Raw genomic sequence first — 23,433 nt, 5'->3', positions numbered from 1 at the left:
GTGAGAGGTAATCACGCTTACCACTACACCACCGGCGCCGCTTGTGCCGTTCTTATTTTCGAATTAATTATCCCGTAGTTGAATAATCGTTTAATAAATGTATAATAGTGTCTAATTAAACATTATTTCATCAACCGTCTATATACTCCTTTTATACCATCGCTATTTAAGGAAGTAATGATGTCTAATAGACGCTTAATAATCAAAAATTTGATCGATTAAAGCTCTGTTACAACTCTTGTAAGTCGAATAAAAGCTTCTTGACATACCTTATTCAACACCAAATATTTCGATGTTGTGGTTGAATAAATTCTCCAGATTTGTGTGAACAAAGCATGAACAGAAGTTATTATTCAAAATAGTACAAGTATTATTAAGCATCCAGTTGAATTAAATCGTCAAGAAGTCGTTTCTACAATAAAGGGTGATACGGTCAAAATTTGGTCAATATCAACTTGACGTATTTCTTTCAATTTTGCATTTAAAAAACCTGAACACCCCTCATTTTGAAGGTGTGTGTGTAGAATGTTGCTCCTATTTTGATTTTGGAATTCACTCTTCAGTTGTCAAAATGCCGTCCAAGCAAGAAGAGCAGCGTATCAAAATTTTGCTCGCGCATCGCGAAAATCCGAGCTACTCGCACGCAAAGTTGGCAAAATCGCTAAAAGTTGCCAAATCAACCGTTACAAATGTAATTAAAGTGTTTGGGGAACGTTTGTCGACTGACAGGAAGTCTGGATCGGGGGGGAATCGAAAACCGGAAGCCGCTGAGACGACAAAGAGAGTTGCCGGTAGTTTCAAGCGAAACCCTAACCTCTCTCTCCGAGATGCCGCAAATAAGCTGGGTGTATCGTCTACAACCGTGCATCGAGCCAAAAAACGAGCCGGACTATCGACTTACAAGAAGGTAGTGACTCCAAATCGCGATGATAAACAAAATACGACGGCCAAAGCGCGATCCCGGAGGCTGTACACGACGATGCTGACGAAGTTTGACTGCGTGGTAATGGACGACGAAACCTACGTCAAAGCCGACTACAAGCAGCTTCCGGGACAGGAGTTTTATACGGCAAAAGGAAGGGGAAAGGTAGCAGATGTTTTCAAGCACATGAAACTGTCAAAGTTCGCAAAGAAATATCTGGTTTGGCAAGCCATCTGTACCTGTGGCTTGAAAAGCAGCATTTTCATAGCTTCCGGGACTGTCAACCAAGAAATTTTCGTGAAAGAGTGTTTGAATAAACGTCTGCTGCCTTTCCTGAAGAAACACGGTTGTTCCGTACTGTTTTGGCCGGATTTGACATCTTGCCATTACGGTAAAAAGGCCATGGAGTGGTACGCCGCCAACAACGTGCAGGTGGTTCCCAAGGACAAGAACCCTCCCAACACGCCAGAGCTCCGCCCAATTGAGAAATACTGGGCTATTGTCAAGCGGAACCTAAAGAAGACCAAAAAAACTGCTAAGGGCGAGCAGCAGTTCAAGGCAAACTGGCTTTCTGCGGCGAAGAAGGTGGACAAGGTGGCTGTACAAAATCTGATTGCAGGGGTCAAGCGTAAGGCCCGGCAATTCGGATTTGGAAAAGCGGAAGCCTAACTGAATATTTTTCCTGAATTTTATACTAATTGAACTTGAAAAAGAAATTTAATTTGATTTTTTAAATAAACGATTTCACCGATTTACACGCGTTTTCCCTTGACCAAATTTTGACCGTATCACCCTTTAGGCAATTGTTTGTTGGAGAGTTATTCCGTTGATCACCGATCCATGAGTTGATAGGTAGATATTTTTTTGTTCGGGACATAAAACCACTGTAACCAGTAATTTGACCTTTTGTAGTATATCCCGTGTCTTTTGTTTAGTGCATGCCGTATTACCATAGAGGTAACTCTAAGACCAGAAGGTCCCGAAGATACGTGCTCAACTTTTTGGCTCAGCTCTGGTACTATCTTCGGTCCCAAGCTAATCGATGCACCCCTCGAAACATAGGAAAATCGATGAACCCCTCATTTTATCTGTCAAACTTTCATAGCAAATCAAAACAAACATAATGTAGTACTAGAAGTTCGACTAGAATGGAGTACGTTAATCGTTTGCTTGGGACGAATAGGCTATTCACACAGGAGTGGAACTTCGGATCAGAAAGTGGCTCCACTTGTCATTTGCGAACACTAGCGCACCTAGCGGTAGAAGGCATCTTCTGCCTGCAGTTAAGATAGGCAGCATGCTATGATAGTGTGAGTGCTCATAGAAAGCCCGTGTGGAACGCTACCACAACACATCGCTTGTTGAGCAGAAAAATGAACACTTTTTGATTCACCGATTTGTTTGCACTTGCCCTTCTGTTCTGTGCTATTCAAGTAGTGAGCCAATGTAGAATCGTTAGTTTCGAATTGATTGTTGGTATTACTCCATCACTATTGAAAAATGATGAAGTATTCGGTTTTGATACACAGCAAAAAAATAATTTTGATATCACGTCAAAGTGGATGCACTACAATCATGTCGAAAATATGGTGTAATATTACTTGCAAAAAAGGACAAAATTATCATTAATACAATGCATGAACTGATATTACGCTGCTTTTACTGCATTTGTTTATTTATGTGGTCATAAAAATTACATGAAATTTTCGACATGATTGTAGTGCATCCACTTTGATGTGATATCAAAATTATTTTTTTGCTGTGTACAGTTGTACATTCTTGTCTTCATCGCAAGGAATCGATTCTAATTGAAAGGTCTCGCTATTTATACCCTTCGGAGTGATGAAACACCCCCCAAAGGCACGCCTCTTTGTCAGTCAAAATTGGATTCCTTAGCAACAAAATTAAGGAATGACACAGATAATTACCATGCTTCAGAACCCTAGCCTTAACCACTTCAAACTAGGGAACAACGAATAGAAGATTAGGAATCACATAGATGTAGACTAACTAACTAATTTTTTCCTTGTTTCAAGATGATCCTCGGTCCAGGCAACCCGAGGACTTATCACGATCAACAAGGCATACAAAGTAACAAGGACTAAGATGTGTTCCTTTGATTACTGAAAAATCCTGTTCCCCTAGTTTGAAGTAGTCAAGACTAGGAATCGGTGGTAGATTTTGCATCCCGTAACGTACCACGAAACGGTGATCTACCCGCGTTACGGGGCTGATGGGTAAATAGAGGTGTGGGAGCTGCCTCCCTGGCGCCGGTAGCATTGGTACTTTAATGACATACTTACTGCAGTACTATAGTTACTGTTTAAGACAAGAGTGAATTTGGTAATAGCCGTTTCTACTTTTGTAAATAAACGTCAAATTTTCGGAACTCTTAGCTCACCCACTCAAACTACCCACTATTCTATTCAGCACCGAAAAACAATTTTAAAAAAGTGCTCCGAGGGCAGCCGAGCAGAGCGATTAAATTAGTTTTTCGAATACGTTTTGTTCCCGAGTGAGATTTTTAGTTATGATATTGTGAACCGGTGATCGGATTTGATTGCTGCCGGGCCCAGTGCAGTGTAGATTAATTCAATTTAATTGATTTAGTTTTTGCGAACATTTTGTTCCGAAATTGCTGCTGCATAGTGCTTTGTGTGCTGCTCGCACATGCTCTTTTGTGATCCGGTAGGACAGTGCTCGCGGTTGATCTTTTGTTTGATGAGATGAGCTAGTTTTTTGTCTAAGCGAGTGTGGTGTATTCGAAGAAGAAAAGATACCGAAAACACATTCGCTCCTGCAGTGTTTGAGCGGGACAGGAGTGATGGTGATATGGACGAAGTTTTGATTATATCGTGCAGAGGGTTTGAATGGAAGTTTTTGTCTAAATCGCCACAGGACGCTGATCATGAGTTGATTTAGTGATTGCGTTCCATAATTTAAAAAAAAAACCATAGCAAGTGAGTGAGAGCAACCCTGAACGCAACCAAATAAACCCAATACTGTACCAATAATTGATAACTGTATCATAATTCAGTAGCCAAAAACTCAGAAACATAGCTCTTTAAATTGGGCTTTAAAGCTGTTTTTCTAAAAATTAATGTCATTTGTACAATCAATTTTGAGATACACTGTACATGATGCGGGACATTTGAATAGCTTCATACCAACGGTGTGTTGTAATGTAAAGGACTCGGTTGTGTCCAATCGTTTTTGCTTACTGAGAAGAAGACCGTGGGTTTCATCCCAGGCAACAACTATATCAAAACTATGGTCGCATGAATTATCAAGGTGAATCCTGATCCAAAGAACCCAACCTACTAACAAAATATCCCTCCTGTGACCTTTGTGGGGAAGTAGAGTTAAACATGCTTCTCAAAACAACAAAGGTCATTCTGGACGTGTCCATCGTCGTTATGGATCTTTAAGGAGGTAGTCCACTCAGGAAATTTCAAAAAATCTTTTTTTTTAGCTTTAAAAATACTTTGGAATGTCTACTTTGACATAAAATTGACCGCAAGTCCGCAAGTGACATCGTTCCAAAGTTATAGGCCGATTAGTGGACTCGTGTCCAGACGCTCCAAGCACGCTCAGGTGAGCGCTCGGTGTCTTAGTGAGTGTCTGTTTTTATCATTTACCATCACATGCAAGGAGTATCGCTTCAACCCAGTGTCGATGAATTGCGTTTGTTTTGAACATCTTCGTAGTTACGAAAGGAGCGAAATGAACAAATGAGTTTATTATACATCAACGAATACGCGTTTGTTGATATTCACCAGTGCTCGATTATCAAACCCAAAATTGTCAAAATCAGAAGTGATCCTCAAAAGCAAAATAATCAACGACATTTTGGGCAAAATTATTATTTTGAATATTGTCGACCACACTGCCTAAATCATCGATATTATCATCAGTTCAGCTTGAGGCAATAATTTGCCGTCGACTTATGTCTAAAAACCACGTTCTTCAGCACTATATTTGTTTAAAATGAAAAAAATCATATTGCATTTGATCCTCAATATCATCCCGACCAAGATAAAGACGAATATTAATTTTTACAACAACAGAGGCGATAATGAGAATCCTGCCACGAATGAAGAAAAACAACCTATAATCGCATATGAGAACCATATGGATTTTCGTTAGTTTTGAGATAACAACGTTATCCACTTTCAATTTGCATCTACTTTCATATTATGTGATACTTTGATCTACTTTCATATTATGTGGACTTTGATCATGAAAAATGTGAAAACAACATCAAATCAGTTTGTCCCATCAAGCAAAATAATCGAATATCAGTCCCATCCTGAAATTAAATTGTCCATAGCCCAAGGTAAAGTTCTGCTTTTTCACTGATATAATAAAAAATGCAAGCTTCACTACAACTGATTTTAACTTAAAGATAAATGTACTATGATTTTTCAAACATTAACATGGAAATTGCACTCCGTAGCTGACATTTCCTCAACACCTACTTTTCCCATATGGGACTGATATGCGATTATAGGCAATGTAGCTGTGATATAAAAAATAATTGAACAGATTCATCATCTTTACGGGCATTCAACCGAACGTTTGAACGTAAAAATTGTTTTAGAATATTTGAACTTTGAAAAATTCAGGTTCAAAAAACAAATCCAATTGTATTAGAAAAGTTTTTGAGATATCGGAATAGTAAAAAAAAATCTGGCATAAGGAAATAATTCTAGGTATCTGATCCAAATCTGAGCAATTGAAAAAAGGAGAGCTAAAGACATTTGATACTGTTTCTGTCGAATTATGGCTAATCTGACATTTAGTTGATTCTGGTGTTTTAAAGCTTTGGAATAATGTTGTCCATTTATAGTAATTTAAGAGAAAGCTTACCGGCCCGAAAATAAAAAAAAAATTTCGGTATATTTTTATTTTTTTTTAAATATTGAGAAAAAATATCAAAAATCCAAGAAAATTTGTTACTTCCTTAGATTTTTGTCAAAAATTACATGTAAAAATATTTTTTTTATCACATCATGAAAAAAATTGGACTCTCAGCAAAACCAAAGAGTCGATGTTTTGTGGTTTTTTGAGTCCAACTTTATGCCATAATGACTTATAAAAAATGTTTTTGCACGTGAATTTTCTTTGAAACATTTAAAAAAAATGTGATTTTCTTAGAACTTTGATATCTTTTTCCAATATTTTTAGTAAAGACAAAGCGTAATTATTTTTTTCGGAGCGGTGAGCTTCCCCTTAATACATAAAATGTTGAGAGGGTGGTATGGTAAATAATACTATTAAATTAAATAGTAAAGCACACGGTATGTATTGTTATATAGGGTAGTTCTTTCTAAAACAAAAAGCGAAAACGTCCTGTGCACAACGATCACCAAACGGTATTTCATTGTGCTTAAACATGATGAAAAATACCCGATTTATAATCAGTCAACAGAAGCACCAATCTTCAAAAACTTACTTAAGATTAAATTGAATTTCTATTTTGTCAGCAATCATCTTGGCGATCGCTAGGGAACTAGTTGCACCTGGTGACGGTGCATTTCGGCAGTGCAAGATATTCTTCGCCAAAGCATTGTCTCCTTTACCGTGATCGAACACAAAATCGTCGACTAGATTGCCATCCATATCCAAGGCTTGCGCTCGCACTCCAGCTGGTCCTCGTTGGACGTCGTACTCCTGGATATCAGGGATAAACTTTTGCAATTCTTTCACCTGAAGCGGAATGAAAGCTGATCTAGCAACTTCTTGCATTCCTGCTCCAACGTACTTGAATGCCATCTTGATAAAGCCAGGAAACTTCAGGGCATCGATCAGCTCTAACACGTTGATGTCACTCCACTTGTAACCCTCTCTCTTAAAAGCCAGCACCGCATTTGGTCCCAACCAAACACTTCCATCCATTCGTGGAGTGAAATGAACACCCAAGAAAGGGAACCTTGGATCGGGCACGGGATATATGTTTCCATTGACCATGTGACATTTGTCCTGATTCAGAAGCAAATATTCACCTCGGAAGGGAACGATCTTTGGAAGCGATGAACATCCTGTCAACTCAGCAACCTTATCTGATTGCAGCCCACCGCAGGTAAGGATGTACTTCGATTGGACAACTTCATTCTTTTTACCCTTAACCGTGATCGGATGGTCGGGATCTTTCGTTTCTTCGAACTTCGATACTTCAAAGTTGAGATGAATGTCACCCCCTGCTTGCTTGAAGTCCTTTGCATAGTATTGCGTTACCAGCTCCCAGTCGACGATTCCCGTATGTGGCGACCAAATTGCTTTCAAACCCTCACAGTATGGTTCGATTTCTTTGATTCGCTTCGCATCGACCAGCTCCACGTCAGGCACGTTATTGGCGAGGGAACGTTTGTAAAGGTCCTACAATTGAAAAAGGTAAAACTTCAGGGGATTGCTATTCACGAATTGAGAAAAATAAATTGAATAAAATACGATAGGTATGAAATCATTATTACTGTGGGAATTAACGATTGTTTTCTTAAACCACGTAAACACGTATTAAAGGGGTGAGGTTGATAAATGACTACGGTCTATACAAAGTCTACGTAGAGGGAGGATCTAAAACTTCTAAAAACTTGCTATTATGAGCAGCCCATTTTCTTATCATCCAATTATAAAGAGTAGTACAGGGTGTTTCAGAATAGGTGTTACTAAAATAAAATAAAATTAGAGCACAGCTAACAAATTTATATTCCATTTAATAGCTACAAGTTATACGAACACGTGATACTAATTCAGTTCAAATCGCTCGCGGTTTTCGTTTGGAACTTCACGTAAACGCTTTGCAAACCCGTCGAGGCTGGCACGCACGGTATTTTGGGGAACTCAGACCCATATCCATAGTCGCTTGAAGCGATCCATAGTAGATCCCTTCGCGCTTCCTCTATATTGTAGCAAATAGCCCCAAACTAATAAGTCAAGCGTGTTGAGATCCGGTGGAGATGCTGGTTATTCTTTGCTAGTGATGAAATCAGTGTTTGTAATTTAGCAGAGTCCCGTATCGCATTCACAACATCCCAACGATTAACCAACCATAGCTATAAGTAAACGAACCATCAGCTTAACTTAGCAGTGCAACGGTAGGTCATTCAAATTGTGACATTCAGTGCTTCGCGCGGAAGCAAGCAAATTCAGCAATAATAACACGCGCTCTTATAGAAGCTTTTGAAAGCACCCTTCCATCGATGAGGTCCAAACATGAAATATCATAGCTCATCAATAATTATTGTCCGTCACGTTGAATCATAATTGACGTGCCAATCAACTTTCCACAGTAATTAAAGAAAACACACGATGTCGTGCAACTTTGTATTGACTATATAAACCGTACGATTGAGCCTGTACAAATGAGGTAATTAACCAAAATATATATATATATATATATAAACCATACGATTTATTATCTTGTTCTACCATCAAACTCGTATCTTATTGTGATCCCTATTGGGATAACACGAAATAAATCCTCTGGCCTTAACGGTTCTGACCAAGTCAGAATTACGCTCTCCCTTTGGACTTGGTTTTGCGCTAGCACCCTGGACTTGGTCCGTTGCCAGAATATCCACAGCGTAAAAAATTCTACCTCGTCCTCATCGTGAGCTGTGCAAAGTATGAAATGGTTGAAGTGAGTATTAAGTAACCAAATGAAACATATCGTCAGAAATTTAGAGGAGTTTGAAATATTCACTTTCGATGCATATTCAGGTAAAAAAAGTGAACAACAGCCTAAAGAAATCATTCATGAATTTTGTCGTTCACTTATATCCTGGAAATTATTGTTAAGCAAACTACTATTAAATAAAAATGATTTTTCCGCATACTGTGCTACCCGGTCGACTTCCAGTCTGCAGAGAGCAGAAAACTTCTAATTTGAGAGAGAAAATTCGCTCTCACTAACTCAATCTCTCAACATGCCATGTATTTTGAAAACACTCTATTTGTGATTTTCCTCTTAAGTGGACCCTACACGACAGTTTGTATTGACAATAATCGTATTGTCAATACATTTTATATTGACGTCAATACATCGGTATTGACAATATTTCTGTATTCACATCATCAATATTATTGTCAATACTTGTAAGTATTGACAATATTTCTTACCGTGTGGGGTTCGCTTTACAGACTACAAAATAGAGTACATGACACTGCAAAACATGCATATGCATATATGCATTTAGATTAACATCCAAAGTCCCTCCTTTTTTACATATTCTGCATAAACATACTGTCTGTCCCGCCCAATCAATAAAAACGTCGGGAAATCCTGTTACGGGTGGGGCATAGAAAGTATTCAACGAAACAAAGTGTATGCGTAATTTCTGATAGATGTCACCATTAAGAAAAGTAGTGACATCTGAAGAACAATTAACGCAGAAGCATGGTAATATGATTGATTGGTGATCACTGGAATGTTCTTACAAATAATTGGATACAAGGATTCAATACCAGCATGCCAACACAGTATTTTTTTGCTAGTTTCTGCATAGTTTCAATTGCTGACAAATAGCAAAAATAATATTATGTTTTATCTTCAGAGACGAACCAGCCCACGGTTAAAAGTAACACAAATCTATATCAAATCTATCTTCAAAGACAAACTGTCATTTTTTTTTACACCTTCGTTTGTTATAATCACTATTCCTATAAGAATTACACGTCGCAAGTAAATATAATATAAAAAATATATATAATGTTAACACCTATTGTGAAACACGCTGTAAAGGATCATAAAGTCAAAAATAAAACCGTGCTATTGATGATGGTTATTCAACGGGGAAGGTGTGCATTACAATGATGCAAAATTTTAAATGTTCGCTCCGAAGTGCTCAAACGGTTCCACATCGGGTCCTGATTATCCTCCGAAAGTTTAAACTTATTTGATAAGAAACTGGCTTGACACAAACCATTTAAAGTTCATATGGAAATTAATATGGGAAAACCAATCTATTTGTTCATTGCCTTCTAGCCTTTTTTCCATATTATACTGTTAACAAGTTCTATTCCTATTTTTATAGGGCATTTTCTCAGCTTCAACTTTGCACAAGATCATTTTTCAGCCAAGCGTCAAACTAAATAGTTATTAATTATTTAAGAGATTGATAATCTTATTGCATGATTAAGCAACTGTATTGTGGGCAACACTGTATTCTGCAGTGTGACATAGTAGCCATGATTTTTGTACTCTATTCTTCGCGCCAGAAACACCAATATTATCTGCTGAACAATTGATGGAGCGTTATCATAAGACATCAGTGACTTGAATCATTAATAATTTCTGTTTCTTACATTTGATCAAAAAGTGGTCTTTAAAAAAAGTTGTAGCTGAGAAAATTTTCAACAAGCGCAGCTATCATTTTCTAAAGCAGAGTGAACTGGTGAATTATGAGATATATATGAAGCAAAATTATGGTTTCCCCATAGTAATTTCCATACAAACCTCAAATGGTTTGTACGAAGTCAGTTTCTTACTAAATGAGTTCAAATATTGGGAGGCTAATCAGGACACAATTTGGAATCGTTTGAGCACTGTGGAGCGATAATTTCAAATTGTGCATCAGTCTAGTGTACATCCTACTAGCCATAAATATACGATTGGCAGAAAGAAGTTAGCCATCAGAAAGATAAGTATAGCACTTAAAGCACAGACAAACAGACGTAACTCTTCATTGTGTATCTTCGTTCATGCATTTAACGGTTGATTTGAATATTATCAGTTCCGCGAACTACTCGCCGCAGCGCTGGCATCGGATCACTTTGACGTTTCTATATATTATATAGAACTTTTATGCAATATTGTTTACGAGTTAGCGAGCAAGCTTGTTTTCCGCGAGAAGCCAGATAGATGTCACTACTGAGGTTATATGTTTTGAGATACTATGTTTTCAAGAACAAGTTTTTCAAAGAGTTACGTCTGTTTGTCTGTGCTTAAAGCATAATGGACGATCTGCTTTATATCATGCGGAGCTGAAACCATTTATTTGTAACATCAATAGCAGAATCTAAGGGACATTGCGTTTCACGCGTTAAAGCTGTCTTTTAAACAGTTATCTAGTGAGATTGTTTTTATGGAAGGGCAAATTATGTATCTTGACGAAGTTATCTCTGATGGATTATGTTGTATGGATAGCTGTACTGCCTATAATCCCTTATCAGTCCCATATGGAAAAAGTAGGCATGGCAAAAATTAATCCATAATTTTGTCATGTTAAAATTGAATACAATATATATGCATGATGCATGATGTGTTATACCGGCGAAAACTATGGCGATTTAAAAAACAGAACTGTAACTTGACCTCTGAACGATTGAATTTCAGGATGGGACTGATATGCGATTACTGGCTTGATGTTATTTTCACATTTTTCATGATCAAAGTCCGTAGTTTTACACACTTAATCTAGCTCGGTAAAATCTCCAACAGCCGATTTCCTCGGCATTTACTTTTGCTTATATCTCTGTAAATTCTTATTTGCTAGCTGAGTCTCGGCAATTGTTCTCGGCGAAAAAATTTAAATGTGTATCACGCAAAATTAAACAAGATGCCAATTGATAGTGGATATTGTTATTATCTTGAAATTGAAGAACATCTACATTAGACTGATGCAAAATTTGACTCTTTCGCTCCACAATGCTTAAACGATTCCAAATCGGATCCTGAATAACCTCTCAAAATTTAAATCCCTTTGGTGAGAAACTGAGATGGCACAAACCATTTGAAGTTTGTATGGGAATTACTATTGTAAAACCAAGATCATGTCTATCTAATAATTCACCATATCGGTCTGCTTCAAAAGCTTTCAACTGTGCTTGTAAGAAATTTTCCCAGCTACAACTTTGCCGAAGACCACTTTTTGATTAAATGCAAGAATCGAAAGTTATCAATGGTTCAATGCGCTGATGTCTAATGATCATGCTCAATCAACTGCTCAGCAGGCAACATTGGTGTTTCTGGGGCGTTGAATAGGACACAAAAGTCATGGCTACTATGTCACACTGCAAAATACAGTGTTGCCTACAGAGCAGCTGCTTGATCATGTCATAAGTTTACCAATCTCTTAAATAATTAATAACTATTTCCTGTCCTGTTTTACATAGAAACGATCTTCAGCAAAGTTGTAGCTGAGAAAATTTTCTTTAATAATGGCTATCGAACTATTTCGCAGCTCAATATGGAAAAAGACTAGAAGGCAATGAACAAAAAGTTGAGATTTCCCATAGTAGTAATTTACATGTAAACTTCAAATGGCTTGTGCGAAGTCTGTTTCTAACCAAATGAGTTGTAACTTTGGGAGGCTAATCAGGACCCGATTTGAAACCATTTAAGCACTGTGGAGCGAAAAAGTCAAATTTTGCATCAGTTTAATCTACATGCTTAGTGTTTTTTGTCGTGATGGGCACCACCTAGCAGCTCGGCATTTTATTTTGCTAGATCTCAGTGAAAAACTTGCCGAGATTCAGCTAAAAAATGGGAATTTTGCCGAGATCTCAGCTAACAAACATAAATTTTGCTGAATCTCGGCAAGTTTTTCACTGAAATCCAATAAAATAAAATGCCGAGCTACTGGGTGGTGCCCATCTCGGCAAAAAAATCTAAGTGTGTATATGAGACTGATATGCGGTTACAGGCATTTGACATTTTATTTAATAAGTATTAGTAGTTTAAAAACTAATGTTGGGTGGTCTACAAAGGTTTAATCCTCGCGCACGTATTACGAATATAGAGGAATGAATATAACATTTGATAAAAAAATGCATCTTTGAAGCTTATCTGGAAGATGCCTAGTTGTAAGTTTTCTGGTTGAATGTTGGAGGTTCGTGAGCATTCCTGACATTGCTGAATATTAAGATAGAATCATAAAATTTCGAGGTTGCTACCCAACAAACAATTTGAGTTGATTAACAACTGAAAAGGGAATTTTTTAGCTGATGAAGCTTATTTTTGCCTGAAAAAGCTCTTATTCAACATTCAATGTTTGTTGGGTAGTATATTAGGATGCTTCGTTGCTTTGTCATTAACAATTTTCCAGAAATTCTCGAAACTTCTTCAAAAAAATTGTGATTGCCCTGAAGTTACTGGAACTGCCTTGGCCTTAAACCGAACCAGGCGCTTTTCTTTGACTAGATTATAAATACGTTTCAACCACTAATTATTGTCAAATCACGATTGTGTAATCCATCCCATACTTGGCCATACCCATTTAAAACGGTAATAAAATACAGATAAACCGGGATACAATTCTGTAGATCTTCAGATAAACCACTTTTACCAACAATAAGCATTACTTACGTTCAATCGTCCCACTTCAACCTCGTTTGTTGCTACAATTAATTTGCCCACTTTCTTATATGGGACGTTCTTTTCATCGAAGTATTTATAGCTCAAATGCAGACCATCAACACACAACTTTGCCTTCAGCGATCCCGGTTTGTAGTATATTCCAGCATGTATTACTCCACTGTTGTGACCACTTTGGTGGAAGGCCAATTTATGTTCCTTCTCAACTACTGCCACCTTCAGGGACGGGTGGCGCATCAATATCTCTCTAGCTGAGGCCATTCCGACGATTCCGCCTCCAACCACCACAATATCGTACTGCCTACAAGTGGTTGAAATTTAATCAATGATTACTTTCACCTTGTCGCCACAAAATTGACCTACCTTTCCGCATTCTGAGAGTATGCTCTGAAAGCAGGTATTATCGCACGATTGTTAGCCTTTGGAACACTATTAGCAAATGAGTATAGTCGAAGAATCGACCTGTCAATCGATTTCGAAAGCATAGTGGTGTTATGAATAAAAATGCACTGAACTGACTGCCTTTGTGAATGAAGCAAACTAACCAGACCGAGAAGTCAGTCACCACCACCTGATAAAAGCAGATAGATACCACACAAGACTAGAACAGCTGACAATCAGAGCTACCCTCGGTTGCTATGGGTACGATAAGTGATGTGGTAACACAGCCGATGCGAAGGAATGCCCCGTCTGCACTGACTGACTGATTTGGGAGTTTTTATTTGTATGACCTTCATCATTTTGACTGTGCTAAATGGAATGAATAAACATGTGGAGGTGAAAACTTGCTCGTCCGCAAATAAACACACAAGACCACCGTACGATCCGCGAAAACAGAGCGAATCGCGAAAAGGCGCAAGCGCAAAGGGGCACGCTACTTATTCAATACAGGCACAGTTTGCGTGTTTGTTACTGTTCCATACGTGGAGACAGAGTAAACAAAACGAGAAACGTGTGAACGAACTGTATTCATTACAACGCCGTAATCGGAACTTCAAAAAATACTAATACCACTAACCAAAATGTGAATCGGCGATTCATATTCAGAATGGGATCAAAAATGATGCGAGGATGACTTTGATTTGACATTTCATACAGATATACATACGCACGTTTATCCAAAGAAATTAAGCTAATTGGCGCTCATGTAGCTACATCTCTGCTCTGATCACTTTTCAATATCTCATTTTGAATGTAGTTTAATGTTGTCTTGTGTATAGTTTACAGATTTGGTTACAAACTATGACAAAATATGCTTATCTTTTAGCAATACACGCACAGCATATTATGACATACGAAGCATGTGATCGATGAGTAAACTGGTAGCACTGAGCAGTTATTGATATAACTGGTGACTCGATTGTACATTGTAAACGTAAATATGGCATGGGCAATGTGTACCTTCCTAATGTATTGATATAACATAATTTCGACTACGGGGACGCAATCGTGTATTTGGTGTCAACTTATGGAATGTGATGAGGGCATCATAAAAGTGAAAGAGCCAGAGAGTGAGGTACAAAACTGAGGGTTCACCATCTAAAAAAATCCTGAGTACAACTCTGCCAACTGCTCCTGAATACGTTGTTAACGCACTAGCTTAATAGCATAATGTGATGCTATGCTTACTTAATGATTAAATTTATGAATTGGGATGTTAGTGGAATACTCACAAGATTAAAAAAAATAATCCACCCACCAGTGACAAATGTGTTTCTCGTATAATATTGAATAGTTTCATTTAATATTCTGGACGATTTTAAAACACTATCTCGAATGACACTAGTACAAATGTAACACTTTTTTCTTTTTTTCCCCCTTGATTTGTTTTCCGTCGATCTTTATTTCGTGCTGAGCACTAATGCTACCGACGAGAGGGGGGAGCTCCCACACCTGGACCCTACCTATCAACTCATGACCCGGGGACCAACGGCTTTACTTCTCTTCCGAAGGAAGGCATGATCAGAGATTTTATGCCTCAGAACATCCCGGCGGTGCCGACTGGGATTGAACCCAGGCCTGCTGGGGTGAGAGATAATCACGCTTACCACTATACCACCGGCGCCGCTAGAAATGTAACACTTGCTCGAATGTAACACAAGCCATAATCGTTTGTAGTCATGTATATTTCTGTATTTCAAAAACATCATATCATCAATACATGCATGTTACATGTTAATAAAAAAATCTTGGATTTGAAACTTTGAAAGTTTGAGAAGATGTTTTCAGCGGTGTTTTCAGCGGTGCCGGTGGTGTAGTGGTAATCAGGCCCTGGGTTCAATCCCAGTCGGCGCCGCCGGGATGTTCTGAGGCATAACATCTCTGATCACATCTTCCTTGGGAAGGGAAGTAAAGCCGTTGATCCCCGGTTTATGAGTTAGGGCCCAGGTATGGGAACTGCCTCCCTGGCGTCGGTAGCATTGGTGCTCAGCACGGAAAACAAGATCGACGGAAAACAAATCAAGGTAAAACAAATATGTTTTCTTCTTTATACATGCGCTGCTCTTTTGAGAACTTTGGAAAATTTATGAGTTCTAGGATTTGAAAATTTGATGAGAAATCTGAATCAAACAGTTTTTGGCGATTTTTCCATCTTAAATGCATGAACAGCTCTTTGGAGAACATTGTGAGTTCTAGGATTTTAAAGTTTGATGAGAAATAAGAATGTGCGCGGCCGCAAAATTTAACTCAAATTTTAGATCTTTTCCCTCAATTTGCTTAAGTTCCTTCAAGTGTGATGATGGCTAATAAGTTCTCTAACGCCGAAATCTCAGACACCGTTGTGACATCGCTCATGGAATTGAAACTCTCTGTTTGCTGCACTGCAGCAAACGTGAATTTCTAGTTTAATTGTTATATGTTTTGTGGGAGCTTATATTTATGCTCTTAAAAATTCGAGCTGAGACTAAGATAAATCAGATATAAGGTTTCCATAGTGATTCACCTTACACTTTAAACAGTTATTCACTGAGTTAGTAAAATCTACTCAACTATGAGTTGTGACTATGGCATGACCAGACACTCCCGGGTAACTAGCTCAGTAGCATGAGACCCCTGAACTGTGTCGCAGGGCCGGCATGTTACTGGGTATTCGGAGGGGCTCCGCGGACAAAGTATGAAACACACAGGAATATTCACATTTTCTAAAACATTTATTTGCCCTTTTCTGTAGCGTGTGGGTATGGGTTTTCACATATATGTGGCGTGTATGCGAGGGTTTAAAATTTAGTACTCACTGCTGCAGCGGGATCTCCTACAGCGTCGCGACGTTGGCGTTGGCCCACACGGCTGCTCCTGCACTACCGTGTGGCTGGAAACTTGCGGCGCGGGCTGCAGACAGTGTTGTTGCAGCTTTGGGAGAATGGCGGATCTGGTGGCGTTCATCAGCCAAATACGGCTCAGCAGGCGTTGCTGGCTCGTTTGGCTGGCAGGCGTCTTCCGTCGTTGACGGCATCGGCTGACCGTGGCATGGCCACCTTGGTCGAGCCGAGACGGGACCCTCCTTGGTAATTAAGGCCACCGGTCTGAGGGAATCGTTCCTGACGGACGATCGAGTATCATTTACTATTAGGCCCGGAAGCCATCTTGACTTCCGAACCGAGACGTGTAAGACCGTTTTATTTACGGTACGAAGTGTACATGTTGTACAAAAGCACAAGAGGTCCTGAAAATTATCACAATTCAGTCAGGGAAATTTCCGTCAGGATAATATATATCAATTCAAGTCCGCAAAGGCAAACCAACATAATGAACAGGTAGGGGAAGTCCTCCTCAACCCGATTGTGGTTTAGGTTTGCGAATTAAAGTTTTCGGTTCGCGAGAAAATGGCCTTACAAGCTTTGTTTACAAAATGGAGTTAGGGCCATTTCAATTGTAGGTCTTGAATTACCTGGACGGAGGTAGGCTTTCCAGCCCAAACTCCACAAGGGGGAGGGGGGGGGGTTGTATTGTATAAGCACTACACTTCACATTCAACTGGTCTACACGGACGCCTGGTTACTTCTACCTAATCCTCCAAACCTAAGATGGCTAGCTATTCATCATCCAATTTGCGCATCCATTTTTATTTTAAAGCCGAGATTTTCCTCCCTTCAGTAACGTTACGTTGTTGTACTTTGCAGCGGCACAAGCCCTCTCGCTCTCTACTGTTTTAAGTTTGACAAAACGTGAATTTTCCAAACAACAACAACTCAAGACCAACAATTGAAATGGCCTTAACTCTATTTTGTAAACAAACCTTGTAAGGCCATTTTCTCTGTTTACAAAATAGAGTTAAGGCCATTTCAATTGTTGGTCTTGAACTCATACAAACGAAAATCCACGGATTGTAACCAACTGGTTACAGAGTGATATTTACTTATAATTGTGGAACATTTTACTCACTCTGTGAGCAACCATGGTGTAAGCCAGAGTCGGTGTATAATGAGTCACGCCAAGAGTGAAGCCAAGTCTACCTATTGAACTGTCAAACCGACTACCTATAGAGCAAATTAAACAAACATTACGATACTATGAAAGGTCCACGAAAGGTATTGCAATAAAATATGAAATATAATCGAAGAAATGATCATAAATACGCAGTGAGCATCAACTTGTCATGGGATACGTTTAGTAATGACCAGTAATGAGAATTTCTACTATTTTTTGTTAAGATAATTTGACAAAATCACTGATATGATGATTTACTACAGCTGCTATTTTTATTTATGGCTAGAAGTCATTTGAAGTTGATAAAGAAGTCCTCTGTTGCCAAGTGAAAAGAAAGGGAATCTTTCGAAAACCGTGATGAGAGTTAAACTGTTTTTCTCTTGGCGTGACTCATTGTACACCGACTCTAGTGTAAGCGAATTTGTTTGAACGGTACTTAAATTTGAGTTGATTTTCAATGCGGTGGAATAGTTTTAGAAGATTCCGTCATTTATACATGTGTACCGTATGCGTGATAATGTTTTTTTTTATTTATTCAAAGGGGAGATGTTTCTCAGAGTCTTAAACTATGTTAATCATCGATCGTGTTTCCACTTGCTGAAATTACGGCCTCCACACGCTTTCGGAATGCACGGCAGGTTCTAATAATGTAGTCTGGATCCATTTATCTCCAGGTACGGGTCAATGTTTGTCTGAGGCTTGCTGTACTCGGGTGGCGTTTAGAACAGGCCTTGGCTTTCATGACGCGCCATATTGTGTAATCCAGCGGATTAATATCGGGGCTGGATGGCGGCCACATATCCTTCGCCCAGAACGGAAGATGTTCCTGCAACCACTTCACCACATTTGGCTTCGGACCGTACTGTTCTTTGATCCACGGAAGAACATACTTACTTAAAATCCCGATGTAGACCTCCGTGTTGACCTTGTCGCCTTCTGGAATGAACACCGGGTTCATTTTTTTGTTGCCATCGGAAGCCACCAATCCAAACACCATAACACTAGCAGGATGCTTGGTCAGATACACGTTCTTGTGTTCGTCGGCCACGTCTTTTACCGGAAGAGAACTAATATAGTTATAGTAATTTGATACGGGATCGACGGTAAACATGCTCTGGTCGGTGAACAGAATTACTGGATTTTTTCGCTTAAGGAAGTTCAAGATTTTCTTGCATCGTTCGACTCGTAGCTCCCGGATGCGGTTGGTAATCATGTGAGTTTTTTTCCGTGCACTCGACTTCGCCCCGCAATCTTCGTGCCTTAAAGTCACTGATCCCGTGTTCCTTTGCCATTTTCCTTATTGAACGCACTGGATTCACCCGAATCTTCCTTTTGATAGCAGCGATAACCCTCGGAACCCGAGCTGACCTCGGACGACCTGTGGCCACCTTCGCGGATAGTTGTCCTTTCTTTTCTCGGTCTAAAACCCTTTTGACGGTCCACCGGGACGCTCCCACGGCGATTGAAATGTCGTTTCATTTTCTTTTATACACAGCCTACTACGGTATGAGCTATAGGTTACGTGCATGCAAAGAAAACCAAGGCATTGTATGCACAGGTGAAACGGAAAACTTATTTATACGATGGTGCAAACATTATCACGCATACGGTAGTTCTTTCGAGAAAAATACAAAATTTGTGAGTTCTGTTTTCAAACGATTCGAGCTAGTCTTACATTCTGGCAAGTGTCATAAGGGTTTGTGACATTTGGGCAAATGTTATAGATTCCAGGGGTATCCAGAGCATGTGTGTGGGAATGAATTAATTGGAAAATTAGTTTACAACTTGTAGGCAAATTAGTTCAAGAACAAATTGTCAAATAGTCGTCGACTTCTGTTGTAAAAAAAGACTACAGTCAAACCATCTGAACTTCTAAGTAGCTCACCCACACAAAATAACATCACCATCAGATAGGGTCACATTTCCCCAACCTTGAGGTTGAGTCTTCTTCTTCTTCTTCTTCGCATTTCAAGCTTATTGCATATCGCATATTAGCTTATTGCGTGCTCTCAACTTAGTGTTCTAGATGCACTTCCACAGTTATTAATTGAGAGCTTTCGATGCCTATACCATTTTTGCATTGGTATAATTGTGTGGCAAGTCCAATCATACTTCTATGCCCAGGGAAGTCGAGAAATTTTCCAACCCGAAAAATTCCTAGACCGGACCGGGAATTGAACGCAGCCACCTCCAGCATGGTCTTGCTTTGTAGCTGCGCCTTTACCGACTGAGCTAAGGGAGGCCCCAACCTTGAGGTTGAGTGCGTTTAGTTAATGTTGTATTAAATGGCTTTATGTAGCTGTCATAAGTGCACATGTAAACAATGTACCAATTTTTGAGTTGTTTCCACCCAACATCTGCTTCAAACTACTCAATACGTCCGATCGGAATAAAATTCAATAGCAATCTAGAGAAGATAGATACAATGTGCTTTGTATGATGCTTTATGTTTCAATTACGCGACACAAATCAACCCTGTGCACATTGTTTTGTGGGTTGTTGGTTTTGCGAAAAAATAAAGTGAAATGCCTGGAGACGCATGGTAGTTTACACGTACTTCTAATAATAACGAACACTACATATATCTTCACTCAAATAATTTTCTTAACGACAGATCGATTGACTTAAGCGATTCCTAACACGAAGACGTCGTGTGTTTAGAAACCTCGGTAGCAAAAAATTATTTAATTCTTTTATCAACCGACTTTTGCACTGGAGAAAACCATACCACTGATGCTTACCGTCCCAAATGAAATTCCCAACATTGCGCATGATCCACCAGCATCGGCCATCTAAATGTGAGACTCCCAATACCGTATTTGTCAAAAGGTCCTGTCAGCACCGATTGTCACTTTGAAGGACATAATTCTGGAAAAACATCCTCTAGTGCGAATCAGAGAGCATCCTCTAGATATCATTGCACATCGGAGCGAGTAAGGAATCACCCATATTTCCCACATCCCTAAAAATAAATTAAGGTGCAAAAGCCCTAGTGATTTTGTGTGCAAGGTGTACTGAGAGAAAAAAAGAGCTGGATACAAATCAAGTGATTGGTGCATTAGAAATACGCTATCAAGGTGGAAAATCGATTCTAATCACTATTGAGAAGATTGAAAACTATGAACCACCGTACATATCATAGTGTTGGAAAAAATTTCGAGAATTTATGTTCAGGATATTTTCTAGCTCTGTTTTGTGCCAGAGAACGGTTTTAAAGGAAACAAGGTCATTTATCCATCGTTGAAGTAAGTAACCGTGAAACTTGTCAACCTAATTTAAGAAAATCTTATTTCTCTTTCGCTAAACGATGATTACGATGTTAGGAGAAAAGTGTGGTAGAACATTTTTCCATCAGTAGTTGATTTAGACAGATTTCCAGCAAAAACATTTGTACCATTTTCTTTTCCTTTCGTTTGCTTCCCTGCCCAGCCTTGTTGATACGCTACGATTGCTTTCCTTTCATGTATGAGTGTGCGTGTTTTGAGCTGCAACCTGGCAAGTGTTTGTTTTATGTCTTAATTAGGATATAAAATTTATTTTTCCTGAAGAAGAACATATGTCATGACTAATTGAGGCATCAATGCGTATTCCGCTCCGCGTGACCCGTAGCCAGAGTCACGCCGAATAGGAAAATTTGCCAGAGGTATATTTTAGAATCATTTGATCGAATTAGGATGCAGTCTTTCAGTGAAACAAAGACAACCATTCAAATAGCATAATAATCAGATGCATTTATAATACAGTAAACTCTCTACAAGTCGATATACAGAGCTACAGTGCAATAGTCCCGTGGGAAAACACTATCGCAGTAGCCGTGGTATTCATTTTTTTTTCTCATTAGTTCTTTAACTTACTATGGAGCTAGTAGTCCTAGAGTTGTGGAGAGTTTTTTTTTATCAGAAAAGAAGGAATAAATATAGAAAAGTCTCCCGTGCTTGTTTACGGTGAAGTAAGGTAAACTCTTTTATTCATACGACCCAATGATATACATAAAATATCAAAGTTAACTTTTGAAAGTTTGAATCTGGACGCAGAATTTATTGTATAGCATTAACTCAAAAGATAGAGCTGGCATGTTTTGACAGCAGTGGGTTTTGAGTGCTGAAAGTTTCAACATGACTCGTGCTGATTTGAAAAAGGTATGCTAGTAGCGATGGAAATTTATTTTGCACAAATTGATCAAAAACCCAACGTGGCAAGCTTTCAAATTAGCGAAAAGATAAATAGATTTAAGAAAATTGTCATGGCACGAGGAGATTTGTCAGACGATAGATCGTTTTTGCGGACAAATTAAGCCGGAAGTTGATGATCTGGCAGAGGATCTGCAGTTATGACCGCAAAAATCAAAATTTTCGCTACAAATAAGACGATAGACTTGATGGTGTACAAGAAAGAGTGTATGAAAAAACGCATTATTCTGCATTTTTTAAAACACACAAAGGACCTGTTAAATTTTGTCCAGTGGTACCAAGATGTTACTACAGTTGGGAGGCATTTCAGTGGTACCGAGACTACGTAGTGGATTTATAGAAAAGAATTCCAATTCCACCCAATCCGAAAATTTCAGCAGAAGTTAAAGAAGACTGGCAAGGTGACTAGGGATGATGCAGAGTTGGCCGCTGATTTCCTGCGTCCAAATTCTAACTGGATCATGCTTTATCAATTATAAAATTTTAAAATCTAAAAACAAGTCTAGAATTTTCTAAAACTTGAAATTCATAAGTAGCCAAGTAATTTGCATATGCAAATTTAACAAAACTGTATGTCCCAATACTAAACAAATATTTAAATTTAAAGATGAACGTAACCTAGCTTATATTAATCCCTATATAAGAAACACACAATAAAAATCTTTTTTTTACCTTGATTTGTTTTCCGCCGATCTTGTTTTCCGTACTGAGTAGCAATGCTACCGACGCCAGGGAGGCAGCTCCCACACCTGGATCCTACCTATTGACCCATCAACTCATGAACCGGGGACCAACATGATCAGAGATTTTATGCCTCAGAAAATCCCGGCGGCGCCAACTGGGATTGAACCCAGGCCCTTTGGGGTGAAAGGCAATTACGCTTAACACTACACCACCGGCGCCGTTAAAATTCAATTGTTATCATTCAAAATTTAATGTTCTATACAGCACCGTATTTAGTAGGTCAGTAGGTTTAGTAGGTTAATGATCCTGCGCACCTCCAGGGGTCCTTTGTGAAAGATTTCCATCCCGGGCGATTACTAGCTTTGGCCTTGACCTGTGCTCAAGTCAAATTTCGGTCAACGTTCTTAATTTCACTCTGGGTCTGCCTCTGCTGCGATGTCCTGCTGGATTCCAGTCCAGTGCTTGTAGATTTCGTTGCCGGAGCGGAGTAGTGTGTGGCCGACCCACCTCCGCTTCCGTTCACGAATTTCTGTCTCTATAGGCTTCTGATGGCACAAACGATGAAGCTCGGAATTTGATATCCAATTGTGGGGCCACCAGGCACGAATTATGTACCGCAGGCATCGGTTGAAAAACACCTGCAGCTTCTGAGTGTTCTCCGCTGATACACACCATGTTTCACTGGCCTATAACAGCACAGACTTCACGTTCGAGTAAAAAATTCGGATTTTGGTGCGTCGACTGATCTGATTCGCTTTCCATACATTTCGCAAACTGGTAAAAGCAGCCTTCTTAATCCGTGCTCTTGGTGCCGCCGTCCCACGCTATCTGGCTGCCAAGATATTGGAAGCTTTCGACTTTCTCCACTGCCTGCCCAGTAGACTGATGCAAAT

General features: G+C 39.1%; 2 protein-coding genes across 2 annotated transcripts in view; one reads left to right on the top strand and one right to left on the bottom strand.

Moving 5' to 3' along the window:
* Positions 1-6,322: 6,322 nt before the first annotated feature.
* L2HGDH (L-2-hydroxyglutarate dehydrogenase) lies at positions 6,323-13,958 on the bottom strand. Its single transcript, XM_065218090.1, has 3 exons — positions 13,602-13,958; positions 13,230-13,539; positions 6,323-7,300 (listed from the first exon to the last, which is right to left on the bottom strand). Exons 1-3 carry the CDS (start codon positions 13,721-13,723, stop codon positions 6,374-6,376), a joined length of 1,359 nt encoding a protein of 452 aa, XP_065074162.1. The 5' UTR covers positions 13,724-13,958; the 3' UTR covers positions 6,323-6,373.
* Positions 13,959-20,573: 6,615 nt separating this feature from the next.
* LOC135698197 (uncharacterized) overlaps positions 20,574-23,433 on the top strand; it is a 33,410-nt gene continuing 30,550 nt past the window's right edge. Inside the window, exon 1 of the mRNA XM_065218096.1 lies at positions 20,574-20,911. The gene's annotated coding sequence lies outside the window, so the exon portion shown is untranslated. The remainder of the gene's footprint in view (positions 20,912-23,433) is intronic.

This window comes from Ochlerotatus camptorhynchus, unplaced genomic scaffold (genome assembly GCF_037179485.1).
Source record: "Ochlerotatus camptorhynchus isolate MF236.1 unplaced genomic scaffold, CSIRO-AGI_Acam_v1.1 ptg000083l, whole genome shotgun sequence".
Classification (NCBI taxonomy): domain Eukaryota; kingdom Metazoa; phylum Arthropoda; class Insecta; order Diptera; family Culicidae; genus Ochlerotatus; species Ochlerotatus camptorhynchus.
Note: the sequence above shows the minus strand (reverse complement) of the source record. Positions and strands in the feature narration are given on the sequence as shown.